The sequence below is a fragment of the Pseudochaenichthys georgianus genome, chromosome 9 (genome assembly GCF_902827115.2).
Source record: "Pseudochaenichthys georgianus chromosome 9, fPseGeo1.2, whole genome shotgun sequence".
NCBI lineage: Eukaryota > Metazoa > Chordata > Actinopteri > Perciformes > Channichthyidae > Pseudochaenichthys > Pseudochaenichthys georgianus.
This window is the reverse complement of record NC_047511.1, coordinates 11,626,737-11,651,693: the sequence shown is the minus strand read 5'-3', so window position 1 is coordinate 11,651,693 and position 24,957 is coordinate 11,626,737. Positions and strand designations below refer to the sequence as shown.

The following is a 24,957-nucleotide window of genomic DNA, read 5'->3' as shown; positions in this document are numbered from 1 at the left end:
CAAAAACTCCTTATATTCATTTAAAGTGAAAAAAAGTTGTTTATGACATAACTTTAAGAGGCATGGAAAATGAATTATTTTTACATGAGGGCAAACAAATATATAATAATATTTAGAAAATTATACAAAACCTAAAGTTCCATTGACCAGATCAAGACAACATTGATAAAGTGAGAAAAAACTTCACAGATGATTAATTATTTATGTCAAAAGGGTTAAAATAAAGAATTCGGATCATTTCACACTTATTAATAAAGACAACAACAACAACCTTCCCCCTTTTAATCCCCAAGGAGCAGAGTCCCCCATCATGTGAGATTATTATTATGTGATTGTTATCTGCGAGGTGGGAGGTGGAGCAGAGGAGAGGTGGGACGTCCCCCTGGAGAGAGGGAAGGACGAACAAGAAAAGGAGAAGGATAAGAAGAAGAAAAAACACTAGAAGAAGAGTGAGTGAAGGGGGAACACAAGAAGATCGCTGCACCGCAATAAGTGACTTCAGACACCGCGCAGCCCTCGCTGTCCGCCCGCCTCTCTTCGTCATGCGCCTCGGATTTTAAAAGCGTCCCGGCTGCTGCTTCTAGTGCTGGGGAGAGGACGAAGCACCTTGCATCTGGTAGTTATTTGAGTTTTGTTCCTGACCGGCTGAGCGGAGAGCAGGCGGAGAAGCAGGAGGTGGATACTTATCCAGGTTTTCGGGACTGCGCTGCATTCCTTCCCGGAGCGCAGCACTGTGGAGCCGGACCCGGTGCGCTCCGACTCCACCGATCCCTGGATCTCTCATGCTGGTTATCTGCTACATCGCGAAATGAATAATGCACAGTGAGAACTGCACGAACTAAACAGAGAAACAATCACACTTCGCGCGTTTCCCCACCCCCCCGACTGGATTTGGATTTAAATGCCCTTTTTGGCAGCGACCATGGGTGCATGGTGGATATTGGCTGGAGCTCTGGCTGGGATCCTCACCGTCCCCCGGGGCATAAATGGTTAGTATCTTTGCTCTCTTTTCACCAAACCAGTTGTTATGTAGGTCAAGGGTTATCAGGGACCACCATGCACTCTGACATGACACCCCACATTCACATTTACTTCTATGTGGGCCACTTTTTCAGCACTCAATCACAAGTCGGTCCAGGCTTCCTTTACCTTTTTATTTGGAACAGTTTCATTTGACCCTGGCAGCAGTGAATGTAATTTATTCCTGAAGTTTGCCAGAACACTCTGGAAGTCCCCGGAGGACCCCTGGAGTGGGCCAGGACCCTAGCTGCTGGGACCCCCTCAGCAGGTTGTGGTTTCCCAGGGTACAGAGCAGAGATTTAAATGTTTGCCAGTCAAGCTTCACCATTTGAAATGTATCCCAAAAGAGAAAAGTAGTGAAATCAAAGATTCAAATCTCACAAGCAGTCATTTCATAGGATTTCTGAATGAGCACCTGTCTGTATTCATCATCAAGTGATGCTGAGAAGACGCATCCATACTCAGAGTAGTCAAATTAGCCAGAAGGCATTACATCATTTTTGTAATGGTTTAATGCAGTATAAGTTGTTAGATCAGCATTTCAGTGACTATATTTCTGGTAGTCAGGACACTGAAGCATTGCAATAGTTTAAATAAGCTGTTGTATGCAAAGTTATGTTCCTTATTAAAATCAAATTTGAGATGACATTTTACATCTCTTGACCTGCAAATCCATTCTTAGTGAGACAGAAGTGAAGTCAAACTTCAGAGACACTGAACATTCAAGAACACTTTTGGCAAACCCCAACTTGAACCATTTCACCAGCAAATTAATGAATTGGATTTAATTGAATAGGGGTTTCAATTGAGCACATGTTAGAGAATGTTCTCTTCTATTTTACATCAAGTGGAGTTTAGCTGTTCATGGTGGCCTGAAAACAGCACCCTGTACTCAAAATAATCTGATGTATTATTTTGCAAGCGACTCATTTGTTATTAGCAGGTAAAAACATCTGCACTTTTGAGTTGAATGTTGAAAAGTAGAATATTTATTGTTGTTTAAGCAATTTTTCAGTGATATTCAATGTAGTTAAGACATGCTTTAAATCTAAGAAACTCAATTTATATGAACTGTTTTATGTATCCTAGACATCAATACTTTATGGGATAGCAGTGGAGTCATGCTTCACAGTTAGTTTGTGAAGGTATCATTTAAAGATGATGGAATAAATTCAGTTATTTGCCTAAAAAACACAGGCATTATCAACCAAAAATAATTATAGAGCTGAGTGAGAATAATCTGCTTTACGGATGATAATCAGCAGCTGCCTGTTGTGCATTTTCTTAAATATCCAAACATATTGAAAAGTGTTGCAGCTACTGGCTCTCTGTGCCATTGAAATATTCATAACTCTGCATCACATCTAAAAGGTCTGCCCATGCACAGCTACAGTTTTCCCATCAGGGGAGTTATAATGCACAAGACTGTGAGGAGCAGAATCTAAAGCAGCTGTTACTGAACTGCCCCATTCAAGGTGTCACTGAATCAAACTCGAGCTTGTTAACATCACAGTCGGGTGCCTGTGGGGAAGAGTCGGGCTGCATGCTCAAAATCCGGCAGGTGAATGTGTTTCTGGTCACGTGCTGTGGCAACATGTCAGACTTTTTTGTATTCATTTCCAAAACCATTAGCATCTTCTCTCATCCATCTCGGCATGCATCCAATCTTCTTGGCATCACTTACTTCAGTCAAATTCACACTTTCATAAAGATGCTCCTTCCACTGCATACAGAGCACGTTGCCGTTGGATCAACCAGAGCAAAGTAGTTATAAAAGTTGAAATGTTATCGACATGAAGTGCATGCTGCTCGATGGACAGGGTGGATGCTGCGATGAAGAGAGCACTTCCTGTTTGGAGTCAAGACACGTTTACGTCATGTTGGGCTTTCAGTTTAGACTCATTCACATGTAGCTCTGAGCATCTGCAGGATTATTATCCCTAACCAATCCAATTCACTCACCTTTGGAGTCAACTTGATTGTGAGTTAGGGCTTGGCGCCAAATCTTCTATCACAATGCGAAGTAACCAGACTCTTTTGGTGCAAGGTGCCACTTCCCCAGCATCATAAGCAGTTAAATGTACCCTGTATGATGCGAGAGAGGAAAATATCCTAGTATTTTTTTTAAATGAAAGAGTGCTTACTGTGAGTTGGAGTCAGGCAGCAGTTCTGTGTTGTTGGGTTTAAATTTGGTGTTTGCTAAAAAAAGAAAGTTTCTCGAAAGAGTATAGAGTTTTTCCCAATATAAATAATATTGTCAAATATGTGCACCCCTATAGAATGACTCATGTTTTTGGTGTTGTTTGATGCCTATTTCCAGAGGTGGGAGTAAGTCCTACATGTGCAAGTCATGAGCAAGTCTCAAGTCTTGACCTACAAGTATCAAGCAAGTCCCAAGTCACTGTGGTGAGTCAAGCAAGTCAAGTCAAGTCATACAAAAGTCTGATGAATAATACGCCCAGTTTCCACATTTAAATCAGTTAAAAGACAGTGGTTATGAAAATGGATTCAACCCACACTATGATCTTCATTACATACACAGCTAATCATTTGAAATCTAATTTAGACCAATGACCATCATATTAGATCAATATTAACCCTAGAACTGCAGACTATAGCGAGGACTCAAAAAGTCTGTTCAAAAAGGCAGAATTCCAGGTAAGAAAATTATATATGGCATTTGCCATTACACATATTTAATTTACATTTCTGTTAACACTAGAACCGCCAACAGCGTCAGCACCTACATAGATATCACTTTCAAATCATTTAATTTGTTCCTCTTCATCATTTCCTTATAAACTAAGTAGGACGATTCAAAACTCACTTAATTGGGTTCATTTTGAAATTGCTTCAGTTTATCATCATAACAGATCAAAAAGTTCAAATTCATTTTTACAATAAATCAAGGAATGATGCACTTCTACAAACAAAAACAACATAATTAAAACATTTAAACAAACTACTAAAAGTAGATGAACTACATTATTCAACAGTTTACAGTAACTTCTGATGATAACACGGGAAATAAACAAGGCATCTCTCTCTCTCTCTCTCTCTCTCTCTCTCTCTCTCTCTCCCTCTCTCTCCTGACAGCCCGTCAGTATCAGGGTTAGACAAAATTAATCCCTTGGAGGTTCTAGTGGTCATTTACCGTTTTGTCTTCTCTTTGCAATGCTTAATCGATTTGAAACCAAGTCTAACATAGCTTAAACTTAACGTTAGCTTTCTACACAACACGTGCACATAGCCTACCTTTCTCTGTGGGTTTTTTTGTAGTGACGAATGAAGTTGCATGTTGTGGTGGTCGTGTCACCGATCTTTATGCTGCAGACCCTGCATACCGCTGTTCTCTTCTTATTACCGTCATCGACAACATAATCCTTGAATCCAAACTAGACTATTTTTGGAGTAACGCTAGCCGCTGCCATGTTAACTGACACTCCTGCCTACTAGTGGGTTGCCAGGTTTGCGCGCCTGGCCCTACAACCACCCAATCACATTTCGAAAAAACGAAACGTAACATCTCAATACAAAAACAAACGCAAATATTTAATTAAAAAAAGTCAAGTCCTTTCAAGTCATCAGTCTCAAGCTTAAGTCAAGTCTCAAGTCATGAATACCAAGTCAAAGTCAAGTCTTTTATCAATGTTAGTCAAGCAAGTCTCAAGTCCAAAAATATGCGACTCGAGTCGGACTCGAGTCAAGTCATGTGACTCGAGTCCCCACCTCTGCCTATTTCTTGGAAGTCTGAGGGGAACAACTCTAAAATTAAAGTTCTTCTCTTCAGTCTATGTCAGAACCAAAACATGAAAGATGTGAATAGTCACTCCAAAATGGACTGAGTTATGTTGCAGTTTCAAGCTATCATTTTGAATTCTTGGTGATGGTTTCATAAAACCGAAGACTTGAATTGCAACACTGTATGTGGCTTCTTTTGGAGTACCGTAAGTGTCTAATAATTGAAATATATGTTAAGTTAGACAAAGATGTTGTACTTTTAAACTACAGTATGTATAGAAGTGAATCAATTGTAGTATAAAAATGATTTATTTTGACGCCAAGACTCACAATTAAGTTGTTTTATTTGTATTGCCAAGTATTTCCATGCACCTTGGAAGTAGGTATTTTGTGCCAGGAATCCCTACTTGTGTACTTGCAGAAGTAAATTCTGAATATTACTTATTATAATTAATAATTATCTTTTTAAAACTGCAAATTGAATTACAGTTGCTCATCACTCATGTCACGCTAACTTAAAGCCGCTTAAAAGTGTTAATTGGCTTTTGACAACAGCTTTCACTACTGTGAATCTTCTAACAGCTGATTTATAAATCAGATTATAATTTGCATTTAGGAGATAAAGAGATGACAACATGAAGCCGCAGCATTACAAACAGACTCGCTGTAAAACTGTACTCATGTTTTGTGGATCTGAAACATTAAATATTTACCTCCATTGTGCTAGCTGTACTTTTCCCCCTCAGGTTTCTTCAGTCTAGCTTTGTGAGACCCAGACCTCAGGCTGATTCTCAGGCGCGTGTCCCTATGTCCGTAAAATTTAGCCTTCAAATTTAGCTGAGATAATCATCAGCACTCTGTCATTTCACTGTAAAGGTCACATATTTTCTGGTTGGATATGTTCTAAAAGGCCACTGTTCATGATGCACTTAATTATACATCTGGGTAAATGCTCAATTTAGGAGTTCACAGACCAAACTAAAATACTGTTACTAAATTCTAATTTGAAATCATAACATTAGGTGTACAGTATCAGGTAAAGGGTAGAGTTTGAGTGTTTTTTTGAGAAATTATGAAGACGAGTATTTACTGGTAGTTTTGTGGTAACATTTGCCAAAGATATTTTAGCTAGCATTAGCTTAAAGGTGGGGTATGTAATTTTATTCTAGCGCACTCGAGCTGGTTTCTCCAAAATTGCATACCCCACCTTTAATGCTAGTTAGCACTTTAACCAGGGCTGCCAACATTTGAGTTCAGCTTGGAGTGAGATTTTATTTTTGGTGAACCGAAAAAAGAAACGTTCATGTGTACAGTGTTACAAATGTATTGAACATGTACAAACTAGGGTTTCCCATTAATGTACCAGGCGCTACAGTGGAATACTGTTAGGAGATTTAAATGATAACTTGGCCGCATTTCCAAATCGCCCCGCGTCCCTAAACATAGCTGTTATCTTACATGAAGGGAATCCAGAGCATACACTTAACCGTTAAACAATAATCCACTTTAATGGTAATATACAATGCAATACAATCAAGTACAATCAATACAGTACAAATTACATACAGTTCTGTGGGATCCCACATTTACCTGATACTCACGTGAGCCAGCCAGCCAGCCAGCCAGCCAGCCAGCCAGCCAGCCAGCCAGCCAGCCAGCCAGCCAGCCAGCCAGCCAGCCAGCCAGCCAGCCAGCCAGCCAGCCAGCCAGCCAGAGGAGAAAGAGGGCGAGCACACAACGGGGTTCCTGTCTAAATACCTCGCTGACCGGAGGAGTTATCTGCGCCTCCCTTCCAGACCAGTGATTGGCTGCCCAAATTATCATCAACACCCCACATCAGGGATGACTGTATGTTAACTCCTGACCTTCCCCCTCTTCCTTTGTCCTCAAAAAACCACATGTTAGCAGGCCCAAAACCAGCCCAGTTTTCTACACAAATCATTTTCAAGCTTCTTCACAGTTTGCATGAATACATACCAGTGTGAGCAAAAGTTTTTAGAAAGTACTTGTCCATGGACAAGTGAGTTTGGCAATTTACTTGTCCGAATACATTTTTCACTTGTCCAGAATTGACAAAAATTGGGGCCACTGGAATCTTCTTCCTCATCGTATTTTTTACATTTTCCCACAGTTTTTACAACACCGCTAACGTAAGTGAGCGGTAACATTTTACTGCATCACACATAGGGTTGGGTATCGTTTGGATTTTAACGATTCCGGTTCTGCTTTTCGATTCTGGTTATTTTCGGTTCTCGATTCCGGTTCTTGGAGAGGGTAAATCAGTCCCATGACAAACTGGGAGAAAAATATATTTATGAAAACATTAAGTCAAATCTGTATTCCTATTTACAAATCACTTCATACTGTTGAATTTCTTACGGTTATTGAATACAATTATATAAAAATAATCTCTGCATTGTTTAGTTAGTTCTAAGTGGTGCAGTTTGAGAATGTACAAAGACTCCAGCTCATTCAAAACTCTGCAGCTAGACTACTTACGAATACCAAAAGGAGGGAACACGTTAGTCCTGTCTTAGCTACTCTACACTGGCTTCCTGTAACTTTTAGAATTGATTTGAAGGTGCTTCTCCTCACATACAAAGCTCTAAAAATGGACAAGGACCCAGCTACATTGCTGACTCTCTAATGAACTACACACCTGCCAGAACACTGCGATCATCAGATGCAGGTCTATTAGAGGTCACCAGAAAGAGTCATAAAAGAAGATCGGTGATGCAGCCTTTGTAAACTACGCCCCAAAACTGTGGAACATGTTACCCAACAATATTAGGGAAGCCAATACATTAGGCATTTTTAAAAGGCAGCTTAAAACCTATCTCTTTACCAAAGCATTTTACTGATTTTACACTATTATACTGCACTATTCTCTGTGATTGACATTGCACTATTTCTCTATGTTTTATTCCCCATGTTTTTATTTTTAATTATTTTATCCCACTTTATGCTTTGCTCTTGCTGCTTGTTTTACACAGATGTTATGTCTTATTTTTTACTGATGTAAAGCACTTTGAACTACAATCCCCTGTATGAAAGGTGCTATACAAATAAAGTTATTATTATTATTATTATATTTATAGCCTATAGGCCTAGTGCTTTTCTACAACTCAAAGACACTTGCACGCTTACACATGTCCTGCAATACACATGCTGCAGCTGCCCAGCTACTCACTGTTTGTAAAAGTTAATAAATAGTATAAATAGCATTTCAATAATGTACTTTCTATACCCTGCTTCATAAACAATACTGACATCCCTGTGCTCCTCCGAGCCTGGGGGTCCGGGGATGTGAGGACAGCGCGAGGACACAGACAGGGAGGCTGCTTCACTTCATAAAGGAAATGGTGGTCAATATTAACAACACAGGAGCTAAAACGCTTAATAACCTTCATTACGTGTTAGAGAGAGAACATAAGAAAGTTTGACAAAGATGAGGCTGTTAACGGGCAGCAGATCCGCTGTGTGTAGAAAGAGAGAGAGAGAGAGAGAGAGAGAGAGAGACGCTGAGCTGCACCATGCAGCGATCAGCTGATACGGAGCATAGAGAGAGAGCTGCAGTCCGCGGGGCTCGGCCTCCTGTCCTCACAACTCTTATTAATCCCGGTACCGGACAATTGTTATTTGTTCCTACTCGGAACCGAGTTTTGCTTCCCAACCCTGCCACGGTGCTACACTTCCCGCCCCGCCCCTGTCTAACTGTACAGAAAGCGGCGAGATGCATTTCCTTAGGAATCGACAAGCAGAACCGAAACTAACATTTCTAAACGAACAATGGCGGACACGGACAATTTGCGAATGAGTTCTGCCTTTTGTAAACTGAATGTATCAATAATTTGTCAATAAATCGGGGCGAAAAACGTCACTTGTCCGCCGGACAAGTCAATTGAAAGATCTACTTGTCCGATATTGTAAATAACACGTCCCGGACGGTGGGACGTGTACTTTTTCGCACACTGCATACAAATATTTCCTTACAATACGCACATACACAGTGTGTATGACTCTTACAATGAAGGCTCGATAATCTTTTATTTTTTTAAATATTGAAGTTAAATGCATCAATCTGCTGCACTTTGGGAGCAAAAATGAATTTATGGATACATCTCTCAACACCCATTTGAAACAGAACTGCACACAGATTTTCTTTTTGGATATTTTCCAAATCACTCACCTTTTAAACTGTATTATTCTTGTTTTACTGTCATATAGTATTTCATAACTATTTTTCATTTATTCTCATAATTTGTGACCAAACTGTTTGAGACCCACTGAGATAACTAGACTAAAGTTAACTATCTAAACACTCCCTTACCTCACTGAGCTGTAGTTATCTCTCTCAGTCTGACAGGACAGAGCTCTCCCTAATATCCGTTAGCGCAGCTAGCTAACCAGATGCTAACAACAACAATGCAAAGAGTGAGTTTGGTGGAAATATACTGTATACTATAATAGTAAAGTTATTTAAGATGATGCCACATTTATTGAAGATTTTACATTATAAATATTCAAAAGCATATTCTTCCAAATTCCTTGCTAGTATGACACACAGGAGACTATTGATGTGTGTAGTGAGTTTGGTAGTAATATACTGTATAATAGTGATTGAATATTATTGTATTCTCTTTTTTCGGAGTTGCACTTTGCAGACGGTCCCTGAGCACTCGTTTCTTCTCTGGCTGCGGAGAGACCAATGTGTCCAGCTCGGAGGACGGCGTGTATTGGCTTTTTTTTAAATCAAAATGTGATTGTAGTTCGTTGTCAACCTTACCACGGTACTTAGGAGACGTCGTTTGTATCTGAATAACGTTTTGTTCATGATTTATTGATCTGTGAAATCCAACTTTACTGAACTAAGCCGGAAGACCGTTTCATTTCGTAGACCGCTCGGTTTGCTGTTCCTTCACTTTATTTTTATATTTATAATATACATTTATTTTGGACGAAAACTTAGCGTGAGGAAAGGCAAGTGTGGCGTGAGTGCGTGAGATATGGGCTAATTGCGTGACTCTCATGCAATGCGTGAGTGTTGACAGCCCTGCTTTAACTATAGGGACTTTTCTCCAAATTCTGCTCGATAGTTTTAGCAGGCAATGTTGAGTGTGTGTGTTTGTCCTTACTGTGAAGTTGAGTAACCTTTGCTTGTTAAAATAAATGTGTTTGTTTCAACATTTCTCTTGCCTGTTTGTGCAACATGCTATTTGCTAGCTAAATAGGGATTATCATACTAGTTACCTGGTTTCTTTAAATGTGCTTGCTTTTTTGATGTTTTGTGATGGAATAGCCTTAATAAGTAGTAGTTAGGGAGGCAGTTCAGTGTTTAATGACGATTAGCAAAGGTTTCTAAAATTTGTGTTAGCCTACTCTTCCCGCTAGCTTTAGCTTTGAAAAGCGGTGTTGGCGTGGGTTCAGCGGGATTTGTTTTTATTGTTCAACCCGTTTTTTGTTTGAGTATTTACCTGTCGGAAAACCCTAAATAATATTTGCTCTGAAAACTATGCAAACTCACGCATGTGATTTATTTCATACAGTTTCAGAACAAAAAAAGCGAGTCCTAGTATTTTTGTTATTAAAAGTTTTGAAATTATGCTGCATGAACTTTGATACTAAGAACGAAACTGAGTTGATAGTTTTCAATGATTGTTGAATGAGTGCTGACAATCAGGTCTGTACTCATGACAAGTTTCCTATTGTTAATCTATAACTGCAAATATATAACCGAGAGAGGAATGCTTCTTGGCAAAAAAATACATTTTCGATTCAATATCTCAAACTTCAATGTAAATTTGTGGTTGCGTGTCAGTCAAATCAGAATTCCTGCAACATGTGAACTTTAAAGTTTTGGCATTTCATGGCTTTTATAAAGTCGAGGAGATTTTAAATATTTGTCCTTGGATTGTTCTCCTGTAGGGTTTCAGAATCAGTGTTACAGAGATGTATTGAACAGTTTTTTTTAAAGTATGCAGCGATACACATGCCATAACAGCTTTACAGGTTTACATGTTTACATAATCCCTAACAATAAAAAAATACAATTACCTGATATTTGGAAAAGTGTGAACATGTGTGGACTCTAATGCTAATGATTTTCTCTCTCCCTCCCCTCTGTCTGTCATCCTAGGAGCTTGTATCTACGAGGGATCGCTGTACGCGGTAGGTGAAACCACCCTGTCTTGTCCTATTTTACCTCCTGTATAACTGTTTAAGATTTCCTCCCTGTGCGCTCTAACAATTAGGATCTTGGATCCGTCCGTGAAGTCTAATGTGTATTTGCTCATGCATTATTCAAAGCGGACAACACCCGGTTAGCATGACTGACGGTTAAGGCTGTGTGTATGTGCAATTGTAAAAAGCGTGTATATTATCAGTAGAGATTGCTGAGTATCCTCAGTGGTCGGAGATGTAGCCGAGAAGATGTGTCTCATCTATAATGCATGCCTCATACTGACTTTGTGGATGATAATGGCGGTGAGAGAGAGCATCTTTTAGCCCGCCTGTTAAAAGAAGAGCATCGGCCCCCGCTGCTCTGTTCGATTGAAGGTTAGGTTCTTTGCAAAGTTTGAAATAAGTTTTGGATGAGCTTTATTCCCAAGCTCTGCTGGGGATTGGCGAACATTCAGGGTTTTTGTTCTGAGTGAGGCTTTTGTTTGAATAATCTTAAAATCCAGCTGCAGGGTCCTCGCATCCTGGCCTGCAAATTATTTGAATGTTTCAAGGGTTGGGTCTGGCTCGAGGCTCTGACAGATGAGATGTCGCTTTGTTCACCTGCGCAGGCTTCCAAGGCTTTCCCTCCGTCATACTTTTCAACATTTCCACTTGAATTATGAGTATGACAGAGGTACTTACGCATTTGTAATGAAAATATATGCAAAACATAGACAGAATCAAAGCAAACCAGTATCTAATAAAACCTTTAACATTGCAGCTTTTATTTGCCATTAACTGCCTGTTCATTACAAACTGCTTTACAAACCTTTCTTTATCGAGCTAGTTGTCAAGATCCTTTCTTAATGCCAGCATTGAGTAAAGGGTCTTTCCTGCCCTAAGTGATAAAACAATGAGCAGTTTAGGACTTTCAATGCCAGCACAGGTTATACTTTAAGGTGATTTCGCCATGAGATAACTCTGTCTCCTCTTGTTGGTTGAAAACAGGTAAAAAATGAATGAAATCTCCTGCTGTGCACTTTAGAAAAACACCACCTATGTCTTGAAACAACTGGTAATCTCTACTAAAAAGTCTTAAACATGGTTCTCAGCGGTAGAAGTTTTTAGTTCCCGTGCAAAATAATGATGAACTCCTGCTTCGTTCCTGCTGTGTTATCAGCGTAATTACAGTAAAGCTTAACACGTTGAGCAGTAACATACCTGCAACTATGTTCAATCCTGTAAATGCATGAGAACACATCCTGCCCCCCTGGCTTTGAAGGGAAGTAATTGTAAGGACGAGGATGTGGAGACAAATGTGGTGCATCAGTGTTTTAGGAGGGAAGAGTGTGGTGGTGTAGGTATGAGAAGGGAAAGCACGAGGTGGAGGGTTTTGTGGGAAAAAAGGGAGACAGGTGGGACGTCCCAGCATGTTGGAACAAAGTCGGGAAAAGGCCCTTCTGGGAGTTCAAAGTGAAGAGCTCCCTCCCAACACCTGGATTGGTGGGCAGAGAGGAACAAATGGAAAATAAGGAAACAGATTAAAGTGCAGAAGCCCTCAGGCCCCCTCTGTGTGGTGAAAATAATCAAAGGAGCAAAACAGCCTTGTCACACATGATCAGTGTCCTCTTTCTTCTTTTTCCAGACCTTCATTTCTTTATTTCATTAGTTATGGTGTTGAGCTTGATTTATGCTCAATAATAACTCGCGTTCAAAGGTCACCATGGTCATACTTCACAGCTTGATTTAAAAAAAAGGCATAATGGCACAATTATATATGTCAGATGAAAGCTATATTGAAACACATGTTATACACAGTATAATGGGGCATTAAGACATCGTTTTCATATCATTTTCTAAGGTTTCTGCAGCGATTTTAAAATGTTTGCCGAGTCAATGTTAACGTGTACTTCAGGAACCAGGTTACAGTGTGATTATCCCAGTAAGCAGATTTTTTAAATTTCATTTTAACATAAAGCGGGCTTCTGTAACACTGGATTAGAGAAATTCGATATCCCCAGATAGATTTATCCTGGAGAATGTTCATTTCCTGTGCCTTGTTTGTAGGTAAACATTGATCTAATCTCATTTTACATGTAAAAATGTGCATTACAAAGACTCCAGACAGGGAAAGAAACAGGTCTTTATCACTATTACAGCCATGCTCTCTACAGTATATGAGGTTTAAGTGAAAGCTGATTACTGACCAGCCGCATGTTTATGTGGATTTACCTACTTACGAAAAATAACTAAGGACTCGATGATGGTTGAAGATGTGGACAATATGGTCCATCCAATTTGCGGCAGAGTTAAATATTAAACTAACATCACAACAACATTCTTTAATTATATTAACCTGTTAAGCTGCGGGTTTTCTTTTCACAAAACTGTGTCTCAGGGCTTCTTAACATTTAAAAACCTATTAATGTGTCATACCCACTTAAAGGTGGGGTAGGTACGTTTCAGAAACCGGCTCGAGATACACTTGTTGTTATATTCCATGGAATGCTCTTAACATCCCGATAGCAATGAATATCTTAAGTGCTTTGACAAAAAATCCATACAAAAATGTCATCTGTAGAAGCCGTAATACTGTAAAAAGTACAATGGCCTACCTGCCTGTCAGCCTTCCATCGGGGCACAAACTTATCTCGTGCCCTCATTGGTCATGTGCGCGTTCGTGTGTGTTGGAGGAGGGGCTCTATAAGGAAGTGGCAGATTTTCTCCGGTTGTGTATTTTCAAATTCTAGCGATCTCGAGCTGGTTTCTCAAATGTACCTACCCCACCTTTAACGGGAAGAAACTCAGCTAACTGACGATGTGAACCATTTTTACCGAAACAAAACACAAGTCTCACAAGAAGCGTCTAAATGAGCCCTGAGCGAAAGAATGCTAACGCACTTAGCACAGAACTCCCGGTATAAATACTTTATTACTTATCGGATATGCACAAACAAGATATTAGCTAGCAAGCTGAGATTCCACAGATTCTAGGGGTATTAGTATCACCCCTGAGTGATCATAACTCGCGGCAGGGGAAGCAAACCCAGACATTCACACGACGTAGCTTTAAGGAGCAAAAACGGGACATTGTCTTACCTTTGCCTTTTTGATTACCCAAAAGTTGTGTTCAATGGCATTAAGACGCTGCTGAAGGTTAATCCATAGGTTAATCCAATGTGCCTGTGTTACTTTGACATGGTTACTGATAGGGATGCATACCGGTATCCGGTATTACCGAAATACCGGTTACTGGTGGCTACGGTATACCGTACCGAAATCAGATCCGGTTTCGATACTTTAAAAAAAAAAAAAAAAAAAGTTTTGATTTTTTTTAAATTAATTTTAAAAGTGAGTCCGTGGCCCGTGATGGCGGGTGTTATAAATTAGATTGCATAATCATTTTTCTTCATATTTTATGTATTTTTCATTGTTTGTTCAATACTAGAAAGGCAAAAGTCCCACAAATGAACAGTGATGGGATTTGTTTTCTCTCACCAGTGAAGGTAAATGTTGATTTTAAAGATGAGATTTGTTTGTTTGTGCAATGCCGAGATCTCATGACCATTATTCTATTATGTATTTGTTCTCTAGTCGAATCTCAGGTTTAACATTAATTATAACGGTGCTATAACTGTCTGTTTGCATTGACAAGATGTGCTATTCACCTGATGTTATAAAAGATATTCCATAATCGGTTTTCTTCATATTTTTTATGTATTTTTCATTGTTTGTTCAGTACTAAAAGGTCCAAGAAGTCCCACAATTGAATTTAATATTCATTTGACATGTTAACTATATCGTAAAGCATTTCATGGGAGTAATTGTGGGATGATACATTTTCAAAGTATCACGATATGTATCGGTTGAGTATCGGTATCGTTCAGTGGTATCGGTATCGGTATTGTAAAAAAGTCAACGATATGCATCCCTAGTTACTGATAATCCATCTTCATATTTATGTCAATAACGGAGATTTCATATTAGCTGCTACGAGAGTGTATGACAGCTTCCGGTTTTCGGCATTCTGGCTACGCATCACTCATTCACCAATGGGTAATGTTTGGATGGATTTTAGGAACTTCCCCTCTATTCTATTGGCTCTAACGGTTAAAAAGAGATGTCAATCATCAAAATCGACCGATGGGTTCCAGAGATATGGAAAATGCACCCAAATGACCCCAGAAGTGTTTTTTTTTTTCTAAATCTCTTTAGATACAGGGTACTTATTATATTTTATAGTTTGGATTCCTAAAGCTTTTAGTCTACTATCCCATCATTCAAGGGTGGTTTTCACTATAAGTAATGTTTGTTTTTTTGGATTGACACTATAATTTTTTTTTTTTTAATATGTTCAATCTGAATTTACTTTAAAATAAAAAAATCTATATTGATTTTTACTTTTCTACATCCAACTCACAGGTTTATCATTGCTTTGAGAAAAAGATTATTATTTTACCCCTTTTAGAAGTGAAGATATAGTCAATTGTTCTGGGAATGTCATTTTCGAGCCTGAGACCTGAAAAACAGGCTCAGGGCTTAACAGGTTAAGCAGCAAAGTTTATGATTAATGTTTCGACACTAGCCATTTTGGAAATTGAATCAGGGATACCAACATTTCTGATTTACCAAAAGTATTTCTGGTCAGCAGGTACATAATTTTCGACAAACAATTAGCGTTGCAAACCCTCTATAGAAAGTCAAACTACATCCAATCTGACACAAATATTTAAAAATGAACACTTTGCATAGTTTATGATGGAGGCACCACCCTGAACCCATCTACAGTACAAACAGATGCTTTCATTTTATGGATTTTCAAAGTTATTTTGCTCTTTAAAAACCCTATATTGTGAAAAGCAATAGTGTGAACAACATGTATGAGATGCTTTTGAGACTAGGAATGCACAAATCACCTTTCAACACAAGGAAATTCAAAGTGCTTTACAAAAATGAATGACATTAAGGAAATGGCATTTAAAAACAGTCATTAAAAAGCAAAGATAATAAAATAAACATTAAAAGAAAAAATACATGGATACAAGTTACAGTGCAGTTTAAGATATGAATAGTTCAAGTAAAAGCAGCGACAAAAAGAAAAGTCTGTAGCCTGGATTTAAAAGTTGCGGCGGACCGGCAGGTTTCTGGGAATTTGTTCCAGATATTTGGAGCATAATAACTGAATACTGCTTCTCCATGTTTAGTTCTGACTCTGGGGACAGAAAGCAGACCAGTCCCAGTGGACCTGAGAGTTCTGGATGGTTCATAATTTAGCAGTAGGTCAGAAATGTATTTTGGGCCTAAACCATTCAAAGCTTTATAAACCAGCAGCAATATTTTGAAATCAATTCTTTGACACACAGGAAGCTAGTGTAAAGACTTCATAACTGGAGTGATGTGATCCACTTTCTTAGTGTTTGTGAGGACTCGAGCAGCAGCGTTCTGAATTAGCTGCAGCTTTCTAATAGATGTGTAAGTGAGACCTGTAAAGACACCATTACAGTAGTCCAGTCTACTGAAGATAAAAGCATGGACACGTTTTTCCAAATCCTGCTGTGACATTAGTCTTTTAATCCTAGATATATTCTTTAGGTGATAGTAGGCTGATTTAGTAACTGTTTTAATGTGACTGTTGAAACTCAGGTCAGAGTCCATGACTACACCTAGATTTCTGGCTCTATCTGTTGTTTTGAACATTGCAGGCTGAAGCTCAGCGCTAACTTTTATACATTCTGCCTTGGCTCCAAAAACCATTACCTCAGTTTTATCTTTGTTTAATTGGAGAAGGTTCTGACACATCCAGTCATTGATTTGTTCAATGCACTTACTCAGCGTTTGAATTGGAGCATAGTCTCCTGGTGAAATGGTTACGTACATTTATGTGTCATCTGCATAGCTATGGTAACATATTTTGCTGGTTTTCATTATCTGAGCCAGTGGTAGCATGTAGATGTTAAGGAGAAGAGGCCCCAAGATGGAGCCTTGAGGTACCCCACATGCCATATTTGTCAACTCGATGTGTATTTACCTATAGAAACAACATTTTTTTCTGTCCTTTAAGTAGGATTCAAACCAATTTAGAACTGTTGCCGAAAGTCCCACCCAGTTTTCTAGTCGGTCTAGTAATATGTTGTGGTCAACAGTGTCAAACGCAGCACTGAGATCTAATAATACTAACACTGAGGTTCTGCCCCTGTCTGTGTTTAAGTGGATGTCATTGAAGACCTTTACAGGAGCAGTCTCAGTGCTGTGGTTTGGACAAAAGCCTGACTGGAAAACATCGAAACAGTTAATTAAATGCAAGAAATTATTCAACTGTTGAAAAACAACTTTTTCAATGATTTTACATAGAAATGGGAGGTTTGATATGGGCCTGTAATTGTTCATTACTGAAGCATCTAGATTATTCTTTTTTAAGAGCGGTTTAATGACTGCAGTTTTCAGGGCCTGTGGAAAAACACCTGAGTAAAGAGATTTGTTTACTATGTGAAGTAGATCTGAGGCCATGCAATGAAAAACATGTTTGAAAAATCCTGTTGGAATAATATCAAGGCAGCAGGAGGAGGATTTCAGAAGTTGTATAATGTCCTCTAGGTTTTTATAATTAATCTGATGGAATTGTGTCATGATGTCTGAATTGATTTTAGGTGGACATAGGGACAAGACATTTGCTGTACCTGATACAGAGGCACTGACTGCTTGTCTAATTTTCTGAATTTTGTCAGTGAAGAAGGAGGCAAATTCATTGCAGACCCTGGTGGATAGAAATTCAGAGGCTATTGACACTGGGGGGTTAGTTAGTCTGTCGACAGTAGCAAATAAGGCATGTGCATTGTTTTTTGCTAATGATGTCAGAGAAGAAAGACTGTCGTGCGTTTTTCAATTCCAAATTATAAAGGCCAAGACTCTCTTTATAGATTTCAAAGTGAACCTGGAGATTTGTTTTTCGCCACCTACGTTCAGCTTTTCAACACTCTTTTTTCTGTTTTCACGGTCATGGCCTTTCTCCATGGAGATATTTTCTTGCCAGTCACTTCCTTTATCTTAGTTGGAGCAATGGCTTCTATAACATTTTAAATCTTTGAATTAAAATGATCTACTAGTTCATTTACTGAGATGTTAGCGGGGGCAAGTGTGGAAGAAAAATTCTGAGTAAACATTTCCCTAGTTTTTCAGTTAAATATCGCTTTGTGGTTACCTCTTTTTGAACATTTTTGTGAACAGAAATAGAGCTCTCAAAGAAAACAGGAATGATCAGAGAGTGCAACATCAGTCACCTCAACCTTAGAGATATGCAGACCGTTTAGGATAATTAAGTCCACAGTGTGCCCCTTATTGTGCGTGGGCTCCGTCACATGCTGAGTCAGTCCATAGTTATCAAGAACACAAAACAGGTCTTTAGCCCCTCTGTCCTGGAGGTTGTCAACATGGATGTTAAAATCACCAACAATGACTAGACGGTCAAAGTCCATACACACTATAGACAGCAGTTCAGTAAAGTCATCAAAAAAGCTTGCACAGTATTTGGGTGGTCTATAGATATTTAGGAACAGAGCTCGAGAGGAGCATTTCAGCTGAAGGGCCACGTATTCAAAAGAAGCAAAGTTCCTATAAGATGTCTTCCTTTGTCTAAGGCTAAATATGTTTTGAAAATACACTTTTGAAAAAGTATTGTGGTGCTGCAGATATATTTCGACCAACAAATAGTAGATTTTTGTTCGGTACAGATAATCGAGAGTCATGAGGCAATTGAAATATCATTCAAAAATAATCGCAATTAGCGCTAAGTAAGATATTTAGGAGAAAGTCCTCATACTTTCCCACAGAGGAAAGTCTGTTATCTTTTGGTTACATTTCCACTGACAAGTGGTAAGAGGCCAGGAGAAACTGTGTTCGGCTGATGTTCCACATCCACAATAAATCATTCATCAGTCAGCTGTCTCCAAGATCCTGTAACCGATTAATCCGAACAGTCCCATCCAGAGAGTTGTCCTCAGAGGAGCCTGAAATGCTGGTTGTAAACAGTATGTGACGTCACCTTCAGGTCACCTAAAACATCCCAATCCTGTCAGTGCATGTCAGCTCGCACCCTTACACCGTACAAAACATACTGTAGCTGCCATTGGAGGAAGACACTCTCCTATTGTTTAGTTAGCACCACTCTAACATCCACTTTTGTCTTGCTTTTGTCTTCTTCTACTATTAGTATTCATTCTCGGGACAACTGACCCTGCAGTAGTCGAAGTGTTTATCCGCTCCTTCTCTGATCAGCAGTAATGGAAACATGACTTCCTGTGGACACTCTTATTTGACTTGTTGAGAACTTGTTTAATATGCCAAGGAGCGAGTTATTGGTTGCATTTGAATCATGAAGTTGTACATCCAACCAAAGAGATTGTGAAGTCACAATGAACAAATGAATCAGAAAATACTTCAACATTTATTGTTTAAGTAGGCCAAGAACTTAAAATAGTGATCTATATTACTGGTCAATCAAAGACACATCTCGGCTATACTACAACCTGCAAAGTATCCTTCCATAATGTAGCGATGAAGGAGAAAGAACCAATACCTCCAAAATGCACTGCATACTTGAGTAAATGTTGCTACTGTATATCCTCCTGCAATTCAGGAACTCATGCATCCTGACATATTGAAATAATGGATGACTTATTGCAGGGGTGCTGCCAGGCCTGACATGCTGTTGAATTACAGCGTATAGCTGCACAGTAAAGGACTGTACGGCTTGGCATCATGCAGCACCACGTCCAAATATATCACCTCCCCCCTCGAGGCCTGAATTCCTGGCATTGCAAGTCGCCATTTATGTCGGAATCAAAATGTAGGGCACCTCAAGAATAGCACTATTGGGACAGAGGTCCGGGCAGTAACGGCAATGTTTTACAAAGAGGGCAGAGCCAGGGATTTGACAAAGCATTAACCTGAACAGATTTGAAACGTTTCGTTGGTACATCTCCAAACCACACGATCACATGTGTCATAGTGGGTTTATTCCAGTCCTGACCAGTCCCAGCTCAATTCTGCTCGTCTCGTCCCACTCTTGCCATTTTGTGCCGAGTTATTGTTCTCCCATGTTAAGCATTGACAAGCTGTAACCTGAAGGTAACCAGTTCTTAAGTGAAAACGATTTACATTTGAGATAGGATCTTTTTACAGAAATGCCTTCATTTAAACAGATTGTGTTTACATTATGGCAAACCAGAAAACTTTGTTTTTGAACCACTGTAATCATTAGGAAGTTCTTAAAACGCAGTTGTAGTTGTGGTCACTCCAAGGCCTTTACAGTTGGTGCATTACAGACTTATCTGCATGTATCCCTTCCTTTTTAAGTGGTGTTCTGTTCATAAAATAAGGGGAATCTAGTCGTTCAACTCTGCCCAAAGAAATGTGTTGGAGGCTGTGGCTCAGTGGATAGTATGATGGACTTCGAATCAAGGGATAGCAAGTTTGAGTCCCACTGCAGTCAGCATGTCGTTGTGTCCCTGGGCAAGACACTTCACCCCAAATCGCTCCTGTGGGGATTGGCCACAGTACTGAATAGTAGTGAGTAAGTCGCTTTGGATAAAAGCGTCTAACAAATGACATGTAATGTAATGTGTTGCGTGTCTCTTCCCCTCCCCCTGTCTGCTTTCCGTAATGGTGTTTCCATGATTGGCGGCTTGTCACTCAGCCTTTGAGCAGAAACTAGAAACTCTTTCAATTAGTCAGCAATAGCTTCCACTCAAGCACAACCTTACCCTTAAACCATGACCACCTACACCTCAATGTTTTCAAGTCTGGAAGTTTACCACATGAGTAGTTTAGATGCATTAGTCAGATTTAATTATTAACCTTATTAATTATTAACCTTGTTTAGTTAATAGCATTAAAATACCAGGACTGCTGATGTAGAACGTTGGTTAAAAATTAACCACTTGGCTATCATTGGTAGAAAACAGATCCTTTTATTTAAGTAGAATTAATAATACAAACAGTAAAAATACTTTCCTACAACTTTACATAAGTAAAAGTGTAATGGGAAAAATATTCAAGTATGAAAGGTGTTCTTTGTAGAATGTTCCCTGTCAGCGATTTACTTTTATGTTCTTGAATAATATTACTGCTGCATTAATGTTGCATTTCACTTCAGTGGATCAAGGTTGTGCTCAATCAAACCCTTGTATTGACTAGGAGGTAGTACTTGACATTTCCTTATTCCTTTGAGCAGCCCTGATCACTTTTCATCATAGGACCTCCATCCTTCAGTGCAGCTTCAGAGGTAATCTCTCTGGGAAATAGTTTTGCTGAACAATTTCCAGTCAGCAGCTGTCTGATTGCTGCTGCCCAACACGCTTCAAAACTTGAGTTTGACAATGATGAATGGAAAAGAAAAGAAGCTGATATTACAGTGAAGGCAAATACAGTGAGCTATTCTAAAATATCCTATCTCTCACTTCCTCTGTGCCTCGGGGTAATATCCCCACGAGTATTCATATCCACCCACATTGTGCCCGTTGGGGTTCGGTGATGAAGTATGATATTAAAAGCACAAATAGGATCTGACTGCTGTTGGACAGAATATGTATATTAACGGAAACTGCCTTTTTTCCTCCAGGGCCTCCTTGGTGGATTAGTGCTCTAGCTGTAGTGATAATTCCTCTGTGTCGCCGTTGACTGGCTTCACGCTGTTTGGGCTCTATGAGTCCCATGTGATCAGAGGGAAGGCTAAATCAGACCGCATGTCCCCCCCCAGAGGGATGGGACATGTAACGCAGGAACACTTCAAGCCTGCATTTCTGAAACTAGAACGAAGCATTGAAGGGGAAAACAGGCCGAGGGGTATGAAAACATCACCTGAGGGTTGACAGGGACAGAGTAAAGGCAGGAAGGAAGATGTCTGACAGCAGGATCCTAAGTCATTTGAGACAGGGAAGTCTATCAGCATTCTCCTCTTTCAGCCTGATAGAAATCCTGGACAAGTAGGGTCACCTGACGGTCGAGGAGGGAGCACACGCCAGCTGCACACCAAGTCGTTCTGAACTTTCTAAATGGTAGACACTGACTTCAGGCCACTGCAAAGAATATCAAGTCGAACAAGACATTTAGCCTCTACTCGAGTCAAGGTGTAGTTTCTTGTAACAAGCCAAATAATGTTTCATTGTGGTGAGATTTCATGACTTGTTTCCTGTAAAACTCGACTTTTTCAAGAGAATACATTTTTCTCTTCCTAAAAAACCCCTACAAAAGACCAAAGCTGCGGTCGAATGGTCCCATTCTCTTGGGAGGCTTTCCAACTGAATGAAATACTCCGGAGGTTTCTAAGTGGCAGACATGAAAATAGCTACAGTGTCGGACTTCATGGTAATGAAGGAACATGCCAGCCATGAATACTTATTATAAACAAAGTAAAATATGAATCCAAATGTTTAATTAAGTATTTTTGTTTTTTTGGTGTGGCAAAATAATAAATTTTTTGGACTTCTTACCAACCATCTATTATTGTGGATTGTATTGGGCTTCAGCAAAGTTACCTTAACTTCTTATGTGCTGGAAAGACTTTAGAATAAGAAGACAGGACTAGGCAATATTTCAACATAATTGTTTATTACATTTCATTGGATTTTAGGAGCAATTTATGATGAACATGTTGGGTTAGGTTTAGGGGGGAAATGAATAAATCTAAACTCACTTTAAATAAAAAAATGTTTTCCTTTTTTTGCATCTCTGAAGTACTTTGTCATTGAAAACAGAAGATTATGTTTCATATGCGATTTCGCAAGAAAAAGTCCTGCACTCTTTCGGGTACTAATTTAATTATGCCCATGACTGAAAACCTGTGCTCTGGTAAGTTGTCCGGTTTCATATTTCCTGGACCCATGTCTTCTGAGTGTGCTTTCGACGCAGTTGGCTCCATTTGCCATATTGTAATATCAGCATAATAATATGATGAGTCACTGAACGACTGGTTCAGATTCATGGGCCTCGGTTCTGACGGAATCTAATCTTTTGACCCAGTTGGAGATTGTTTGTGTTTGGTGCTCAACATCACAGCATCAAAAAACAACTTCAGACGCGCAAAGAAGTTCGTGTCACGTCTTCACCCAATGGCGCTATTAATAGTCAGGTCAGGGATAAAAGCTTTTCTATCTGTTAGATTGTGAATCCTGATTCCTCCCAATGACCCCGAGCCACACACACCACTTCCTGTTCCTTTTTCCACTCATCTCTTTTGAGAGGTTTTCCCTGCTGTTGTGATGTGTGAAGTTCCCGACATAATGAAGTGAGAGGACAGGACACACAGAAATAGATCATTTGAGGACTTGCCATTCGCGGCTCTGCCATATCTGAATTATTAAGTGGCTGGAGGCTGTGAAGTGCCTACACTGGCTGCTCTTTTCAAGATGCTTTTAAAGCTAAACTGCTTCTTGCATCTCGAACCTTTTCGCACTTTTGAGCCAGAGCAGCAGTTTCCCATTTGTTTTTGCTCAAGGGAGAAAAAGTATTTTATTTTCATGTCTGTCACTGAAGTTGGAATAGATTGCATGCAGCATTAGATTTAAAAGACACCTTGAGACTTGTTCTGTAAGACTCTTCATGTTATAATTCTGAAAATCTGTAAACCGAATGAAAATATAACAATCAGATCAATTCTAATGCACATTTTTCCTTCAGTTCAGTGAAATGCGTCTTTTAGGTCCCGAGTGCAGCAATCAACAAAAGGTAAAAAAAGTGAAAGTAGTTGCAGATTAAGGTTGTCACATGGGGCTGATGATGAGCAAGTGTGAGTATAATGTGTAGTGACAACTAAACCTATTCCTGCTTTTCCGTCGAAAACCAGTTCTCTTCTACTTTGGTGCCAATGCTCTTTTTGTTACGGAGCTGTTTCAAAATTGTGAACCAGTTGTTTTTCCACCGCCCAGATCCCGAGTTCTGTTTTTGGTTCTTGCTCAGCAGTTTTTTGGTTACAAATGCGCAATCGGCCCTGGAACTGCTTTGGTGGAAAAGGATTTTATGAGAAGCTGGTCACGTACAGTTTACTCACACGGGTGGGATGGCTTGCAAAAAGTTATACCTCATTTGCCTCCAACACATTTTCCGATCGTAACATGTATACAATCTTTCAAATTAAACATCGTTCTTTACAGAAAACAACATGGTTAGGTTGAGGAGAAGATCGCAGTTTTGCACACAGTTACAATAATTATTGAAGTGATGTTAAGTAAGGAACATGTGTATAATCAATTCTAGTTTCACATGCGACACCATCAGCAGTCTCCTGGGTGAAAGTCCTGTGTTTTTGGACCCACCGCACTGCATTGTTTAAAAAAGCGTGCATTCGGCTTTGCTTCTTTAGGTATAAATACACAACAAGGACAACATTTTATGGCTTTTTAGGATTTCAATTGCAAATGATACAGTAGATTATGGTTTATTAACCAGCTAGACACAGGTGAGAGGATAAAGTATCATCCAGAAAATCTAGTTTGAGTAATACATCCATATGTTTGAAGGTCTTTTAGAAAAAAGGCAAAATGTTACATTGCATCTACGAATCTATTAAGTGTAACCCTGACCATAGAAACACAACATTCTACATAGTTATCCATCAGAAATGCATGCACACACATATTTTATTAGCCAATGCAATGTTTTCATGGATTATGTTGAACTGCATGTGTCTGCTGGATAACGCTTCATTTTATATGACTTTGAATGTGCAGTAGTCACACTAAACTGATTGAGGAGGCTCTTTACTAGGTCAGTGCTAATGTGAGTCTGAGAAGTGCATCAGTGGATAAATAGCCAAGAAAAACAGAACGAATGTGTTTATGACGTCCAGCTTCGTTTTTCTTAAAGCTTTAATCTGAGGATTGGACGAGTAAAGGTCCTTACACACCAAGCCAATTTTTGGCGTCGATAGATGTGGATAGATGTCTGGCCGTCGATGAGCGTCCTGTCGCCCAACTCAGATTGGTGTGTCCCGCCCCGTCGTGTCTTTTCGGCCGTGCCGACACTTTCCGCCGCCGTTACCTCTTT

The 24,957-nt window shown here is 39.5% G+C and overlaps 1 protein-coding gene across 1 annotated transcript in view; it reads left to right on the top strand.

The window, feature by feature from the left end:
• The first annotated feature begins 378 nt into the window (after nt 1–378).
• fras1 (Fraser extracellular matrix complex subunit 1) overlaps nt 379–24,957 on the top strand; it is a 320,559-nt gene continuing 295,980 nt past the window's right edge. Inside the window, exons 1-2 of the mRNA XM_034090904.2 lie at nt 379–989; nt 10,898–10,929. Coding sequence (XP_033946795.1) covers nt 902–989; nt 10,898–10,929 — 120 coding nt within the window. The 5' untranslated portion in view covers nt 379–901. The remainder of the gene's footprint in view (nt 990–10,897; nt 10,930–24,957) is intronic.